This window comes from Centroberyx gerrardi, chromosome 12 (assembly GCF_048128805.1).
Source record: "Centroberyx gerrardi isolate f3 chromosome 12, fCenGer3.hap1.cur.20231027, whole genome shotgun sequence".
Classification (NCBI taxonomy): domain Eukaryota; kingdom Metazoa; phylum Chordata; class Actinopteri; order Beryciformes; family Berycidae; genus Centroberyx; species Centroberyx gerrardi.
This window is the reverse complement of record NC_136008.1, coordinates 15,792,322-15,809,809: the sequence shown is the minus strand read 5'-3', so window position 1 is coordinate 15,809,809 and position 17,488 is coordinate 15,792,322. Positions and strand designations below refer to the sequence as shown.

Below are 17,488 nucleotides of genomic sequence, written 5' to 3'. Positions count from 1 at the left end.
GCTGCTCCTCCAAGTGGATGAAATTCCATCCCTGTCCTGGACAAAGAGCCTGACGGGGTGTCAGTCAGGCTTAGTGATGGGCCTCCCATCCAATATTCACTAGCTCCTCAAGCTGTAAATCTACACAGGACGACCTCAACACAGCGCAGGCCTAACACTGAGCCATCTCAACACCCAACTAGCTTGCCACAGGCCTGGTTTACAGTAACACAGCCTGGCACAAGTTTGAAGGCAACATGCATTTTAAGTCCAACTTGTGTTAGAATTCGACACTGTAGGCTTAAAACTAGGCACAGTTACATCATCATTAATTATAGAATTAAAGCCTTCTGTAATTGGTGATGATACTGAAACTAAGAGTTTGTGGATACAATTTGTGTCATTGCATATTTACATGTATAAAGAAGTGAAGAAGTGAAAGAGATGTGTATGTGTATGTGTATGCGTATGTGTATGCGTGAACAGCCCAGGTCCTGATTATGTTACTGATATATAAAGACAAAAACTAGGCACAGGTCAGCAGAGGAAGGCAAACACAAGAAAGGCGTTACCCACAAAAAGCTAGCCCCGTGGGGGTTGGTGGGGTTTATAAAATCAATGCCTGACACACCCACACCAAATTTACCACATATGAGTCCTTCAGTACAAGGTCTGATGAGGACTGCGATTGGCAACAAAAATACAAGAGTAAACGCTTTAAACTCTATGAACAAATCCATGGCAACTACACACAAGCAGTAAAAACCTGACAGAGCATCGCATCGTACGGCTTGCTGTTATTACATCTGTGGCACGGCAGTGAAAAATGGCAGGGAAACAGAGCTCTAAGGCTGTGGTCACCATTCCCATACAGTGAAAGGGACTATTTTAGAGCATGAAACGCTAAACCGTTGTAAAAGCAGTCACGGCCGAGGCCTCGGCGATGACCTCATCCCGTCCTCTGGGACCCTCTTGACATGCTCTGCTGTGGGACAATGCTGAATGAACAGCAAAACATGAATCGCCAGCCCCACACACTGCTCCGAATGTAACGAAACACTGACATTACCTCAGAGAGTACAGAGGGATGACAATCAGCACGGAGACAATGGGACCAGGCCAAGCCTAAGGCTGTCGCTATAACGGGGGCACACTTGAGGTGAGGAGACACACTCCTGTCACTGTGCTTCTCAGACAATTTTCAGACCATCATCAGCTCTTAACAGTGGCTCAACCATTTGACAGCAAAAAAGTCAGTGTCACGGCACACAGAGATAAAAACACAAGAATATTCCCTCTCTTTCTGCCACTTATCTAATAAAACCTACATTCTCTTCATATGCAGTCCAAAGTAGATGCAAGTCAGTAATATCTTGCTGTTGCTCTCTTGGTTCTCACTCACCCTATCTGTCTGTTTGTGGATGGAGCCTGAGTGATGACGGAGCTGGACTGAGGAGACGGCAGCGCCTGCTGGATCACTATGCTGGTGTCGTGGTTGGCCATCCGTGCGTGGGACTGCTGGTGCTGGCCTGCCTGGCCGTGTAGTGAGATGCTCTGCAGTAAGGGAGGGGAGAGAAGAGTGAGAAGAGTATACACGGTTAGAAGCTGTCAAAGAGTATCACTTTTTTTTCTCCGGCAAGTTGTATGTTCAGCACAACTCAAGCATTACAACTGCTTGGCTCCATACAGCCAGCTTGAATGTGTAATGAGGAACTATGTAAACTATCATCCACTGACTTTTCCTAAGTGGAGGTGGGGAAAAATGGAGAGCCTAATGAAGACCAGGTTTCCTTATTGTTATTTACCCAGCAGGATAGTTTGTTTATTTTGCCCTTGGTACAAGTAATGGCAAATATATTCCAAAATAACCTTGTAAGTGAAAATATATCCCTAAGCCTCACAAACATGTCTTGGCTTTCATACCAAAAAGCCAAATCTAAAACAGCCACCAAAAATACCTGTGGTCTACCTAACATCAGATATTGACCATAAAGAAATTAAAAGATTATCAATACAGCCAAAGCAATCACTCTTTTACTGGTATGAGGGTGTCTGTATATGACTGCATTTTTTCTATTGATGGGACAACTGCTGTTCCTTGAATTTTCAAGCCAGCACTCCTTATCTTTCTTGCCTGTGCTATGCACTCCCAGAGAGTCTTGCTCTGACTCGCCTCCTGCTGACTTAGCAGAGCCTCCCATCATAAACCACACAGGCTGGGGAGGCTAGACGTGGCTGACCTGAGCGCAGACGAGCTCCAGAGCCAAACCACCCAGACGACAGCGCAGCTCCAGCATGCATGTGCATCTCTCCAGACATTAGATAAGCAGTCTGTCTTGTGGTGATTTGACTAGCACCCGTGTTCCAGGTAGAGGTGCCCCATGCAGGGCGGATCCATAATGCATAAATGATCACCCGTCTGTCAGACCTCGCCGCTTTGAGACTCTGCTGAGGTCGCAACAGGCTGCATATGCGTGACTGTCTGGCAAAGTCTTGTATTGCTGTCACAAAAGTTGTCTCCCAGGGGTCAATCTTTGCGTCTGGGAGGAAATAAGACTCCCTGCCTGAGAGGTGACTGGAGAGCTGTTTGAAGTTACAGGTGGAGAACCTGATCTCCTCTCCCCTCACCTGTGGTGGGTGAGAAATCTCCACCTGCCGGCCCTGTCTGTCACTGTCAACAAGACCGATGGGGATGGGGCGCATGGTGTCTGGGACACAGTGAGGGCTGGAAACGTAACATATGACTATCCTGTTTGTACAAGAAAGAGAAAATTTGGCAAGACAGTCGGTTGTGTATACATACCTGTGGTTATCTGCTTTTTGGCAAATGAGCAGTGTGTGGTTATGTGAGTCCGTGCCCTAAGTGTTTTGGGTCTATGAAAAGTGTGTGTATCTGTTCGCAGCATGTGGGCTGTGGTTAGTGGAATGACTGATGACGGCACAAGATAACAAGGGACAACACAGTTTACAGCCATCTGACCTCACCCCGGCTGCGGGCTCACCTTGGGTTTCCCCAGGCTGAGCTGTGCTCTCTACTCTCCAGTACCTGTTTGTTGTCCTCCTCCTCCTGGGCCTTGCGAAACTCCTGCTCAATGGAGCAGTCCAGCTCACTGAACAGTCCCACCTCCTCGCAGTTCTTCAAGAAGCGTGTCGGTGTGGGCGTCTGGTCTGGGAATCAAGGAAGACACATGAGTCCAGCTTCAAAACCAGTTACTCTCAATAGTGTTTATTTGTCAGGCTGTACATACAAGAACATAGCACAAGGAATATAGTAGTATGCAAAATAAGAGACTAATACCCTGTGCCACACCATGTACATTGTTGATAAGCATTTATAATGATTATTGAAACCCCCTCCATTACTTTCATACTGTTAGAGAGAGATACTAGCCTTGACAGAGCCATTTGCGTTGATAAAGTCCAGATCCCACCTACTGCAAGGGGGTCTCATTTGTTCAGCTCAGTCAAGCCATGGTATTCAACTTGACTTTGTGGGGGGTGCGCACAGATCAGGTTTCAGACAGTTGAATGTGATTTTAGGATCAAGCCCGTTTCAAAGGCTAAAAGCATACTTCATGGTCTGTTTATCCATTCTAGCTAGACTGGGGATTGACTCAAACTTTCATCATGACCTGTGTACCCAAAATACAGTTTTGCCCAAAATATAGTTTTCCCATTTGGGAGGCTGAGAGCTTAACTCAAGCTCTATTGGTAAAAAAAGAGGGCAGTGTCAATTTTCAGTTGAAGATGAACAGGAGATAAACTTTAGGTGCGCAATTATATCAAGATAAAAGATAAGGAGTAGACTGCTTAAATGTCTTTTGGTGACCAGCTGAAGTTATGTTACCGAGTTCTAACAGCAATGTGACTTATAACCATTGACTATTTTATCCTCTGGGTCCAAGGTCTCAATAAGAGAAATGGTCAGAGCTGTAACTCAGATAACGGGGGATAAGGACACCCGGCCTAGAAAATCCGATCCCGCTGTCCACTGAGTGTAAATAATAAAGAAGACACAATCTCAGCAGCGTGGCTAGAGCGCTGTGTACCCTAGTCCGCTGCTGCAGAGCCATGTCGAGGAACAGAGGACTAGAGTTATGGTTTGGCCTTGGGGTGACACTTGTAGGTGCTGTACACAATCTATAAATGTGATGTTTCTTTGAACTGTAGATCAATGTTTCATGTAGATCAACATGTCACCTGAGCTACACCTTGTCCCCCCCCCCCCCCTCATAATGGCGGTGAACCACCTCTCCCACCTCCTCCAGACTAATGAGAGCTCTGATCTTGAGAGGATGTAAATCACGCAAAGCAGCGAGGAAGAGAAATGTTACCTTGGCAGGACATTTAGCTTAACATGCTAATTTCTTTTAGTCATACGTCAGCGTCTCTTTGTGCTGCTGAAGTGTGCAGAAGCGGCATGCACTGAATATAGCTGAGCTGCGAGGTAACGTGCGTCATATGATTTACATTACTGTAAACAACTTGTATAGACACGCCGTAAAGTTTTCTGATGATAGACAGGTGTGTCTGAGCATGAGTCACTGCTGCACACACCTGCAAACAAACTACGAGTCCCCTGTGTGCCCTGCTGAGATAGCGTGAATCTGTATTGATGTAGCTGTAACTCACCTGATAACATGTTGTCATTCTTTATGGAGGGGAACTTAAGAGTCATCTCATGTTTGTGTCGATGTATCATCAGATGGTCCTCCGTGGGGAATCGCTGTTGAGCAAGAAAACAAAAAAAAAGAGCGTGAAAAGAATCGTAACCATACGTACAAAAGGGAAATACAATGTTCTATGACTCTATTATAATACTGTCAAAAGAACCCATAAACTGGAGGCTTAAACCAAAATAACATTCGCCGTCATTTTTCATCTCTAGAGTGCATCCTTACAAAAAAGCGACAGCTGCTGTACTGACTTCAAAAAACATTTCTTTCTCTAGGTTTTTTACACCTGCAGCAGAAAAGCAGCTTTATTTACAGTTAGTGTTTCACTCAATTCCATGCTATTCTGTTTCTCCCTTTTGCGTGAGGCAGTAACCTACTCCCCAGGCCTCCTCAACGTACTCCTCTTCATATTACAGACACACACACACAGACACACACACACACACACGGTGTGGTCCTGTCTTGACACACTCACCTGAGAACAGCCAGGAGCGCTGCACACGAATGGCCTTTCCTGCTCTGAGTTCATCACTCCAGCCAACTCCTCATAAAACTACAAACAAAGGCAAGGAGGAAAACGAGGAGGGGAAGTGAATGACTTGAGTTTACCCGCCAGCACACATTGTTTTATTCTAGACAGAATATTGCCAATGCACCTGAAAATAGCTCAATGGTTATTTTCAGTAATAAACATACAGCATTCCCACCCCGCAGCAATGTAGAATCCGTTGAAATGGCATCAAGGGCAAAGTTTCGGGTTTTAAAGGCCCGCAAACGCTGGATGCAATAATTGAAGTGCATCATTTTACGAGCTTCATTTGCCACATTTTCATTCACTGCATGTGGTGAAAGATCTAAATAGTCCACACTAATGGTTGGACTTTTTATTACAATGTGGATTCTATTTTTCTTGTAGTGATATAGGCTATAACAGCCATTCATAAAAACAACAACAACAACAACAATATATTGCTATGGATGAATGTGGCCCTCCTTAAAAATTTTAATTACTATTGGCTAATCTTGTGGCCTCTGGTCTAGCCTATCCGACTGTTATCCTACAGTAATTTAAAAATCAATTTTCACCAATTTGGGTATGCAGTGAGACATATTGAATTTTAGACAAGAACAGACACTTAAATCTCATCTAATAACTTTTTTGAGAGGGGGCAGTGTATTTTCAAGTGCCAGACAAATCGCAGTCATTAAAATGTTTAATTCAGTTGTTCAGTTCAATCTCTAACATCCTCATGCTCATGCTGAGAGCAAGAAGAGGAAGTGGTGGCAGAGCAGCAGTGCATGAGAAACAGAAGCACAGGGGATGAGGGCTAGAGAGTGATCAGTCGGAAAGCCAGTTTGTTTGTTCTAAAAAAACAACTTCAAAAACACATGAGACAGTTTTACAGCTCACAAATAACTGGACAGTATATTTGTTTACCTGCAAGCGCTGCCAAATGTGTGCTTTGTGAGTAATTGCTCAGTATACTGTAGACATAGCCATGCATCATGCCAAATTTGCAACGGCTTTGTTAGTTATAGATGCTTTTTTAATTGAGAGTGACAGAGAGGGCAACGTTTCCCAGCAAAGAGGAATGCCTGGTACTTTGTTGTAAAAGACCTAAAGTGAATCCAGAGATAAACTGAACAGATTTGAAGCTCTTATAAAAATTAAGGGCCCACAAATTCTGTGAAAGTTCTCCAGCCCCTCCAGTCACTTACAGAAACTGAACAGTGCACACCCAGGCGTGCACAACAACAAAAATGCAGGCCTATTGGCAAGCTTTGTATTGAGCTTAAAAATATTTAAAGAAAAAGCATGACTTTATTCCATCCATGGTAGCCCAGCGCTGTGGCTTATCCAGATGGCAGGATGGCGGAGAAAAAACAGAAAAACAGGTGTATTTTGACTGCTTATTTTTACAGGCAAGCACTTAAAGGCTTTGGTGTGCAACTGAAAACAATCGTTGGATTTGAAAATGTACACGTGATGCCTCGCTCTCATAAATATTTTCACTTTAAAGTTAGAAAAGAACAAATAACATAAATGTTCCCTCCTGAGCTTCATCAACAGTTGTTAACATATTACCATGTACTCTCTTAAGGTATAAAAGGTAGAAATACATTTGCACCATTTTTATGAGAAAAGGTATGATTTAGGATATTGCCCCAGAGACAAAGTGATACATCCCAGGTACAATGTTGTACCTCTTAGAGAGTGTTCAAGTGTCTTTCTGGTCTTGTCTCTAATATCATACTGGGTGACTGTTGCCTGTTGTGTCACAGTGTGTGTCTCTTTGATGGAAGCGTATCACTGTCCAGTTCACCGCAGTGTAAACTATCCCCATCACCATGACACACACCACCACCAGCACAAAAACACCAACAGGCCAGTACTCACGCAGACACCCGGCACCGCAAAGCATATTAAGTGAGGATGACAGGAGCATGTGAATGACCAGGATGTCTATAGAGTTATGGACACTCATTTTGCACTCCTGTAAGTTAATTAAGTGTTAACAAACAATTTGAATAACGCCTGGGTTAATTGTGAAAGTTGACTGTTTAACAACGCTGAGCTTTTCTATTCTGACACCTCAAAAGCAAAGCTAAAAAGAAGGCAATGGGGCTAAAAAGGTAAAAAGAGGGCAACGACATAACTTCTGTTGTTTTCTACTCACTCCGTCAGGCTTTACAGCTAACAACACAAACGGTTCAAAAGGGTTTGTTAAGAATCTAATAATTAATACATGAGAGATGACTGGAACTTCTATTCACGGTGATGATGGTACTCTACCATATCGTCCTCATCTATGACACACACGCACACACACAACACCAACAAAGTCTCTTACCTGCCACCATCAATGTATGGGTATTTAAACGCATCAGAAATTTAAGGCAGTGTTGAGCATGAATACCTTCATACACTATATACATGTGTGTCTTTTTCACGGGTACAGACTATTTCCTCTAGCACAGTCAAAACATTCAAATATTGTGTTATGCTAAGCAGTGCTGTTTTCCTAACAAGCTATACTTCATGACTGAGCCTGCAGAAAAGGGTCTGGACAGGGTCTCTCTGTCAGAGAGCAATGAGCACTGGTTCTCTCTTTCTTTCACCAGTTCACTCCGTCTCTTCTAATGGGCCCCTGGACTCTCACCTGGTCTGCTTTGACACAACGAAACCTCAAAGTGAAAACTGTTTACCTCAGATTCCAAACATGACTAACATTACTGATGAAGTTCTGGACATTGAGCACTAACTAGACCGAGGGACGATGGCAAGTACAAGAACCACGACTTCAAAAAGTTTGCACGTGCCGCTGATTGTTCATGGCTTCAGCCAACATTTAAGGCCACAATTTTATCTCAAATAAAGTTACTTGCATAGAATTTTCACTTGTTTCCAAAAACCTCTATTCACACATTTTCAGGCATAACTAATTATTGTTCAACACCTATGTAAATCACTTGGTCTATCTAATTCCAAACCTTAACAACAAACCACAAAATCACATATCACTATAGCACTGATATAACAGAACTGATATAGTGCGTCTATGAATATCAGGACAGGGATCGTGCAAAAACTGGACCCATGAATGATTTCTTTATCTTCCTGTTTCTAAAAAAGGCCTAGATCATTTCATCACATTTACCAGGAAATCCAAACCATATGACGCATAAAACACTGAAACATGGATTCTGTGAATGCCTCTGCGAATTATCCAATAGCTTTCACACTTCAAATTATCAGTACTCAACGCCCTTTCCTTGGAAGGGGCACTTGGCTCTCATTTGATATAGATGTTTTAGTTTAGCAGAGGAAATTTGGTTACACTTTACATTAACTATATCCCGATGTGAGAGAGGGGAAGGATTAGGGGCCGGAGTTCGATTTCAAGAGGAACTGGGGAGGAATTCTCCAGGTAGACCACATATTAGAATTTAAACAATATGGTGAGGAAAAGAGGGGTTGGGGTGCAAAGGCATACGGGGTTACAGCAAGCACAAACATGCGCAGCAACTCAAACCTCCAGCTCCCTGGCCTGGGCCTTTGACAGCGCAAGTTCAAGGTGGGATCACGGCGAACCCCTGAGGCGGGGAACACGGCCCTCTTAGACAATGTGTGCTGTGGATTTCTGCTCTCGACCTGAATGCGTGACAAAAAGGCCACTGAGAGGTAAACATCAATAACTATCAATTACTGCTCCCTTCATGTAAACGCACAATACAAAAATACCCCCTCACAAGGGCCATCATGGCACTGACACTGCTCATAATAGACTTGATATTCACTGGAGTCTATGCAGAAGATAAAGTATTCACACTATAGCTGTATGTTTGTCTTGGGAAAAGGAGGAACAAGCATGAGAGTGCAGACTGGGCTGCTATTAGTACAAAAGTGCAGAGGGACAAATATAAAACAGGTATCTTGATCTCGAAATTAGAATTTAGGCCAAACTGTCGATTGTATGCGCTGCTCACTGTTTTTAATATGATTCCTGTCATTTAAACCACTTTACTTACTACTTTATCATAATCATTAACAGAGGAATATTTCACCTTGAGCACATGCAACAAATGTCAAAACAAACTGGCTGCATCATGTCACATTTTCATTGCAAGGAGGTAAGCAGTTAGACCCTAATCAAGTTGAACACTTGTAGGGACGTGTAGAAGTTAAATCTGCATCAGTTACTAAACAACACACTCAGTCTTTGCTATTTTGTAATTGTCTTATTTTTATGTTGTGCCCGGATTATTTCCCTTGTCCAGTGTTTGACTTGGCTATTCAAGGTCCTTCGGTAGAATGTGCAGTATGATTATATTCAGATTTTCCAGATTTGACATGAACAAAACTTTTATTTATCACAGATTAGTTAATAATTTCTGATGAAAATTGTAAGTTGCAAGTGTTAACTCTACTTATTTGTAATCTCTGATAAAGGATAATAACAAAATATCCTGAATATCCAGATGGCAAAAGAGAAAAAAGCTTTTACTTTAATACTTTAATGCTTTTACTTAATATCATAGCTACTATATCAACTTCTTCCCAATTTCTCAAACTTTTGCTTTTATTTCATTTTACTTAATTCTACTTTGAAACAGTGTATCTTCCTGGTCTCAAATGCAACTGAAGGTTAATAATGCCTTGATTTTTATTTTTATTTTAGTTTTCTGCCAGCTTTTTTCTCAATCTATTTTTCAAAGCAATAACAATTATTAATGGCTCAGTTATTACGATTAAACATAAAGCTCTTACCATTATCAAGTGTTATTAACACAACTAAATAAAACAAGAGGGAAACAAAGACTAAAACTGTAGGGCTACACAATCATTTAGCAGCATTAAAGCAGCGCGCATGGGAAACAAGTGGTTATTGCTAAAACAAGAGTGGTGGCGGGCCTCGCCGTCACATAAACATAATGACAGTGGAGAGTAATCAAAAGATTAAAACATCTTTTTTTTTCAGCCCGTAGCCACAAGCGCGCCTCGTCAGCACAACCCTCCTGAAACCCTCAACATCTCAGCGGTTAATCAAATATCGACTGGTCTGCAGAATGACGTAATGTTGGTTACATTCCTCTTCAAGAGAAAAGGAACATAAATGTCTTAGGAATACGGAGCATCACGCTGTTCTTTTAACTCCCATGACAGCAACACCGCCAGGCTATCATTTTGGAGATGATCATTGGTAAACCGCATCACGCAGCAGTCCGGACAAACGCCGGCTCTGCGTATCCCTGGATGGGACAAGCATGACAATGATGCAGAGACCAAGCTTTCTTGCGGCTTTTAGAAGGGATGGTAAAACTAAAACCTTTGTCAGATTGTAATGCCTATGAATATGAAGTGTAATGAGAACATAATTTGCAATGGTCCATAGTATTCACGCGTCTCTTTTGCCTCGGACTGGAGATGAATTCCTGCAGACTTGCCTCCGCTGCTACCTGACAGACAGAGAGCAGCGGGCAGCACTTGACTCCGCGCTCAACTTCAACAACAGTCAACAGATAGGCCGACACGCACGGACACTGAACTGAGATGACAATGCATGTTACTCCAATGAACGGAAACATAAGTCTTTGTCTCATTTAGTTGCATGCATGAATGAGTAGAGAATAAGAAAACATCTTGGCCGGGACATACGCGAGCAGAACAAGCTGTTGCATGAAAGGAGGAAAAAAAAAAAAGTAACAAGGAACGGTTTTAACTAACAGAACAAATCTGCCACGGCACATGCACGGTCTCCTGCATGATCAAATGATGACTTTGACTTACCAAACAAGTGTAGAAAATGTGAAGCAGTCTCTCAGAAGAAACCACGTTGGACTGAGAAAAGATTACAATACGTTCTATTTAGAGAAGCATAACGTCACCCCTGGGTGACGTCACGTGGGATTCCTGAACTTCTAAATCATTGCGGTCCGCTTGGAGGCGGCGCGAGCAGGGCGGAGTTTGCAAATGCACGCCCAGGCATGGACACTGCTGGACTTGAAGTGGGTGTGGCGCATAGCTGGGGCTTCTCTGTTGACCAATTAGCCACGCAATGCTCACTGCAGCCTATTGCGTCCTGATTGAACTGTTTCATAAACATGACTACTTAACCAGCACACAGACCTCAGTTAATTAAGCGTCAAATAAGAACACTACGCTATTTGCAACTGGCTCACTCACTTCACTTAAAATACTAAGGCTTTATAAATACCACAATATGGCATTCATTTAATCCTGTCACTTCAAGTACTAGAAACTGCAGCAATGCAACAACCCCCCCAATTAATAAGAAAATGCATCCTTTCCTTTCGCCCCTCTGTCAATAAGAAATAATGGAGCCACTCTGAGTAAATACATAATTGGTGAGGGATTATGTTGACCTCTAAAAGTTGTTTTTAAGAGATGGCATTGCAGAGACAAAAAAGTGAACAATATTCTTCTAATAACCAGAGTGAGGTTAATTGATGCAGGAGGTATCAAAGGATGGACAGCTTATCGTCCCACATCCATCAACCAAACAGCTCTGCAGTCAAACAGAGCCATTTGAGCGCACTCCAAGGTGTTTATGTCAGGCAGGAGTTTTATGCACACATTAAAAAGCTTAACTGTTTAGGGTACATAAGGTCTATAGACTGCTGTGGTGATTGTACAGGCTGCGGCTGTGTTGCACAATCACTAAGGCTCCGTATCCCTGTGTCTGACATCGTGATTGGAAGCTGCCTATTGTCCAGTGACACATACTTCATATTTCAGAGCATTAGAGCTACATTACTGTTAAGCCTAGTATTAGACCTCACTGAGAGGACTGAACAGCTCACTGACTTTGCTAAAATTACAACTACTTTGCTGATATTCCCACTCATACTTTTTCTACTTTTTTCCTACACTTAACAAAAAGAAGTACTCTTTCTAAAATGTGCCACAAATGACTTTTTCCAAACACCTTCAGTGCCATCATTAACTCCTTTATGTGCACATGCCTGAGAAAATGCTAAGTATAATAATACACACACTTCCTCCACAAAGCCCTTTATGAAATGTGTGCCTCAGCTACAGCACATTAGAAGAGATTTAAACAGCTTTAGAGTACAAACCATTTAGGCTGGAGCTCTGTGTGACCTGTTGGTGCCGACTGGCTGTGATTTCTTGGGCCACAGACACCGGTAGTGAAGCTATCCTGGGCTCCAGGGATTAATGACTCCTCATGCAGTGAGAAATGTTTACCACTCGCCTGCGACCACTCCACTAGACGCACTAAGAGCTCTGTCACTGAAACAATAACGCAGTCTGAAAAGCCCCCATAACTCAGAGCTTCTCCGCCTCTGTCTTTTAAGCAGAGCTTTAATCAACGTTTATGACATCCTTTTGTCTCTTTATTGCCAATATATTTCCCAACCAATCCAAACATTATGTTCCCAGAGGACCAGACTATTAAGGGTGGAAAGAGCCGATACAGTTTGGGTCAATGACCCACACTAAAGCAGATTTGATCTATATTATACTAAACCTTTTACTATTATCCCTTTCTGCAATGCTTTTGAGAAAGATCACCTTGAGAAGATTAGCACTTTAACTAGCACCACAGAGGATGCTTTGTTGAAGCAGGTGCACAAGGCACAAGAGGCTGAATAACTCTGTGCAGTTTCACATGGAGCTTTTCATTATTTTGTGAATAAAATATAAAAGAGATATTTTACTTTGCTCAACCATCAAAGATGAAAACTGTTCTGTTTGATCTTGCAGATAGATGGAATGTTACTGTCTCACATTGTTTACTTCTTTCCATATCTTGAGCAGAGACGACTGTGCCTGCAGGGATGGAAATGTTGAGGTGTTGGGCTCTCAGTAATGCTGCGTGCCTTTCCTCTTTACAGTGCCTCAGGCAGGAGAAGTAAGATACCAATTTAAACCAATTGCATATTGAGTTTTATGCTTTCCTGACGTCCAACAAACTCCAGCCGGTATGTAATACCTTTGTTTACTTATCAAAGGTATTACATACCGGCTGGAGGACAAAAAACAGAGTAGATGTTGTTCCTATGAAATTTCTTAAAGATGTATTCAAATGAATCACTGCAAGCGTGGTTTTTGAACATTAATTGTTTAGAGCTCCCTGATGAAGGCCAATGCTGAAACTTTTGTAAGTGTTTTTTTTTATGTCCCTAGATGAGCCCATGAAATAAGGCTTTTTTTTTATTTTTCAAAGAAGAGTGCCTTGGACTTTTGTTTCATTTAATCACTGCAAGCATTTGATCTATTATCAATGGCTCTCTGGCCACAGGTATTTTCCTTCTAGTTTTAAATATGCAATGGTTCAACCTTTTCTTAAGAAACCAAGTCTTGACCGCTTGTCTCCTGCAAACTATAGCTCCATCTCCAAACTGCCCTTTTTATCCAAGGTTTTAGAGAAAGTTGTCTCAACCCAACTGATATCATTTATGTGTCAAAATAATATCTTTGAGAAATTCCAATCTGCTTTTGGAGCGCTTCATAATGCAGAGACTGCTCTCCTTAGAGTGACCATTGACCTTCTTTCACTGGAAGATGCAGGGAATGTTCCATTTTAATTCTTTTAGATCTTGGTGCGGCCTTCAAAACTGTGGACAAGACCATTTTATTTGATTGATGAAAATGGGATAAATTGGGTTGGTGTCAGGGACAGAGCTCTTCACTGGTTCAACTCATATCTTTCCAATAGAATATTTTCAGTCAACATAGGCTCCTCAGGAGACATTACATGTGGTGTCCCACAGGGTTTTATTTTGAGCCCCATCTTATTCTTCATTTACATGCTTCCACTTGGACGTATTATTAAGATTATCAGCTGGGGTCCATAATCTATCTAATGACTAATATGAAATATGGAAATGTATGAATATCTATGTTAAGATTAAGACAGGAGTTACATATCATATGACAGCTGTGAGGGGTCGTCCTGTAGATTTATGATGGTGTAGCCTGATACATCATTCTTTTTGACATCTGATTGGGCTTCTGTATGGGCTCACCCTGGATTATGGCACAAATAGCATTTGTAAAAAATATTTGTAAAAAGCGCTTTTGAAAAGTGCTATATAAATATTAATATTATTTTTAATATTGTTGTTACTAGATTTTAATTTTTGTTGATACAAATTATAATTTGTTTACTAATATTTACGTAAACATCAGATAATCTTATTCTTCCATGAGATTATACTTCATTTGTGGAGAGATGCTGCCATTGTGTTATGCCTTGCATTATAATTTACCTTGGTCTGCAAAACCTTCTGCTCTGTTGACTTCCCAGTTGACAATTCATAAATAAACACAATGAGGATTTGAACTTGAAATAAACGCTGGACTCCCAGGGGAGTCTTAGACCTGGAAAATGTTCAAGCCATTATGCTTAATTTGATGGGTTGGACTATTCCTTTGCTGGGTGTTGAGGAACTTGTAGAAGTAAGTAAGAATCAAGAGCCTATCTGACTTTAGCATGTGGGAGCGCAGTATTGTGTGCATATGTATACTTTAACTAACAGTGAGTGAATTAAGTTGTTGGGCAGCTCAAAGAGGGCAAAATGATTTAGTCACTTACCAGCAGCTCAGTCAAATCTGATTTGTCTTCATGTAGTATATGTGTGTTTCCACATTGAGGTTAAACAACCTATTCAGTAAATCTCTCGCGCAGAAAATCACAAATGCATCTATTACCTCATCTACTTTTATGGGCTATAACGAATTGAAGAGTAGTGATTAGTTGCAGCTTTGCTCATCAAGAGCGACCATCAATAAATAACTGTGAATAGGCAATGCCAACATTTCAAATGAAAGCCATCAACTTGCTCGAACAGGGGGCTGAGTGTGATGTAATGCTTTCAAAGTAATATCCCACACTGCTCTCCAGCATCCCTGGAAAAATGGGTTTACCAGCACCGTGGTGCCTGATCTGAAACTGGGCTGGGCCCAGTGAAGACCCATTACACCACCACCAGGCGCAGACCCAAGGCTGCTCCATGCCAATAAACGTGACAGGGAAAGTAACAGGAGACTGTTGAAGTTAGTTAATCTTATTATAATTGTAATTTTATATTTTCAAAGTGACGTTTTCATCCATTTGCAGTAGGATCTGACCCCTTTTGGAATGAGATTATACCTTTAACTGGGCTGTAAACTCACAAAAACAAAGAATATGAATATTCACTGTCTAAATACCAGTGATACGTATATTTACCTTTATGTAGTGTAGACATAGTGTTGGCATGATCCCCACTCTGTTCCACACGCAACAGCTGTCGAAAAAAAGGACACATTAGTTAAATTTGTGTAATTATTGTGAGACAAAATCTTTCAGATCTGTCAATCTGAGCAGCACTTTGAGTGGAACTTGCACACACATTCCATACTTACATTCTGTGACCTTTAACTTAAATAAATAGTCATAATTTAATCTATAGCAATATGAGCAAACTGGTCACTTTTGAGGATCGAGAGCACCTAACATATCACAATGTCAATAGCCTATGTGTTGTTTAATGTCTTTCAGCCTGCCTCAATCTTAAACAATTTTGAATGAATAAAATCATCTATCATCAATACACGGTGGATGGATTGATCTTGATGATACTGACTCCACGTAGTGATTCAGAGGTAATATCATGATGCATAACTTGATTAAAATATCTTTGAAACTGCTCTCTTCTGCTCTCTCTCTCTCTGTTGTATTAGTATGATTTATGCACAAGCACTCTTGCTAAAGTTTGGGATAGTTGTAGAAGACCCTGAAATTAGTGTATACAAAGAACAAAGACTCTCATTTATCTATTGACCAACACTGCCACACTGTGGACATAAGAAAGAGCTGCAAGAGGGTTTTGGTTTTTTTTGTTAGTTAGCTAGCCTACTTGTTGATTGCCAAAGATTCAACAGAGCTGCTTTCAGTGTGGACTCTATGCCACAACTGAATCGTTTACATTAGATTGCACGTGAAAATAAACGTGGACTCAAATCCCATCAGGCTGTAGCATTCAATTGGAATAAATATGACTTCCTTATCTGCAACGTCATTACTTCTTATTGGTTCCCTACTTAAGTCTGCAGTACAGCAAATGCTTGTGTATGTTTTTTTGAGATAGACCTGTGTGCTTTTGTGATGCACTTCATTCATGTTGGTACAGGATGTGTTACACTTACAAAGCCAGGCTGTCGTTATAGTACATTTAGTTTCTGGTGAACCCTTCTTTGTCGATCATTGAGAGAGAGAGAGGAAGCGATAAAAAAATAATCAAAGGACTGCCTCAAAGTTGTGAGTATTCATCAGGTAATAATAATGATGCCGATAAACTATACGGCCCCTCCCTCGTCCTCCTCCGTCCTGCCAACGCTATGCTAAAAGAACCGGTGTCAAGCCGTTAGGAATTAAAAAACCTGACTTCCGCTCATACATTTCAAAATAAAACTTTTTGGCGAACATAGGTTGCAACGGCGTAATACAAATAGTACTCAGTAGATTTAGGTTATGTGTTTGCGTCTTTGTGAATGTTTGCCTTTTTATGGCTTATTCTGTCTGACTTTAGATCAGGTGATCTTCTTCCCTCTCTATAGCCATTAAGAATAGCCTAATTTTGCCACTGCTAAGGTAAGAAGGGCTTTATCAAGATAGTAAACGTCCTTCTAAGTTTTTTGGTATGTGGTTTGTTCATCTTTCATCACGAAATACTATGGACCAACATAGAATATATATTTTTTTACAGCTATAGTTTCACTCGATATTTAGTGATCCAATGAGTAGTTTGATTGAGCAATATGCCAGGAGAGCCCGTGGTTTCTAATAGAAACATCAAATGTTCAAAAAGTCTTACATTTTTAATCAATTATAGTAAAAAATATATATTTTTCATCTAGTAATGTAGTTCTCGAAATGCAGCTAAACAAAGAGGTTGCTAAGTGACACGTGAGTGGTGGTTTTCAGTAGGCACATTAATAATATAATACTGTAATAGGTAATATCATGATATATTCATATAAATTCACAATATTATATCAGAGGTGTGTGTTTATCGAGTAATTTAGGCTACTTCCTACGTGATTCAGACATTCAGTCCGAACAAAGAACTGAAACTATCCGTTCCCCAATTATTATTCTTTTTTCACAGGTGACAAATTTTACGCTTTTACTTTGAAGGCAAAATCGCATCACTTCCTGTCTCGTTCTGTCTGTGGCTGGCTTGACGCATCTCCGAGCAGCTCCTGCGCGCCGCCCCTGCGCTCCAGCTGTTTACACCGCTGTCTGCCTGCTGTTGCTCCGCTCTCCGCTGCTGCTGCTCTCATTTTAAATGCAGCAGCGACC

The 17,488-nt window shown here is 41.3% G+C and overlaps 1 protein-coding gene across 2 annotated transcripts in view; it reads right to left on the bottom strand.

Annotated features, from left to right (window-relative positions):
- The window catches only part of creb5b (cAMP responsive element binding protein 5b), a 33,199-nt gene extending 27,997 nt beyond the window's left edge, over positions 1 to 5,202 (bottom strand). The window contains exons 1-4 of one of the 2 annotated variants that reach the window (XM_071900474.1): positions 5,131 to 5,202; positions 4,612 to 4,705; positions 3,026 to 3,147; positions 1,382 to 1,533 (exon numbers count right to left, since the gene is read on the bottom strand). In XM_071900474.1, the coding sequence (XP_071756575.1) occupies positions 1,382 to 1,533; positions 3,026 to 3,147; positions 4,612 to 4,705; positions 5,131 to 5,184 (422 nt within the window). In that variant the 5' untranslated portion in view covers positions 5,185 to 5,202. Of the gene's footprint in view, positions 1 to 1,381; positions 1,534 to 3,025; positions 3,148 to 4,611; positions 4,706 to 5,103 lie in introns of both variants that reach the window. The other variant, XM_071900473.1, reaches the window with a different exon arrangement.
- Between the last annotated feature and the right edge of the window lie 12,286 nt (positions 5,203 to 17,488).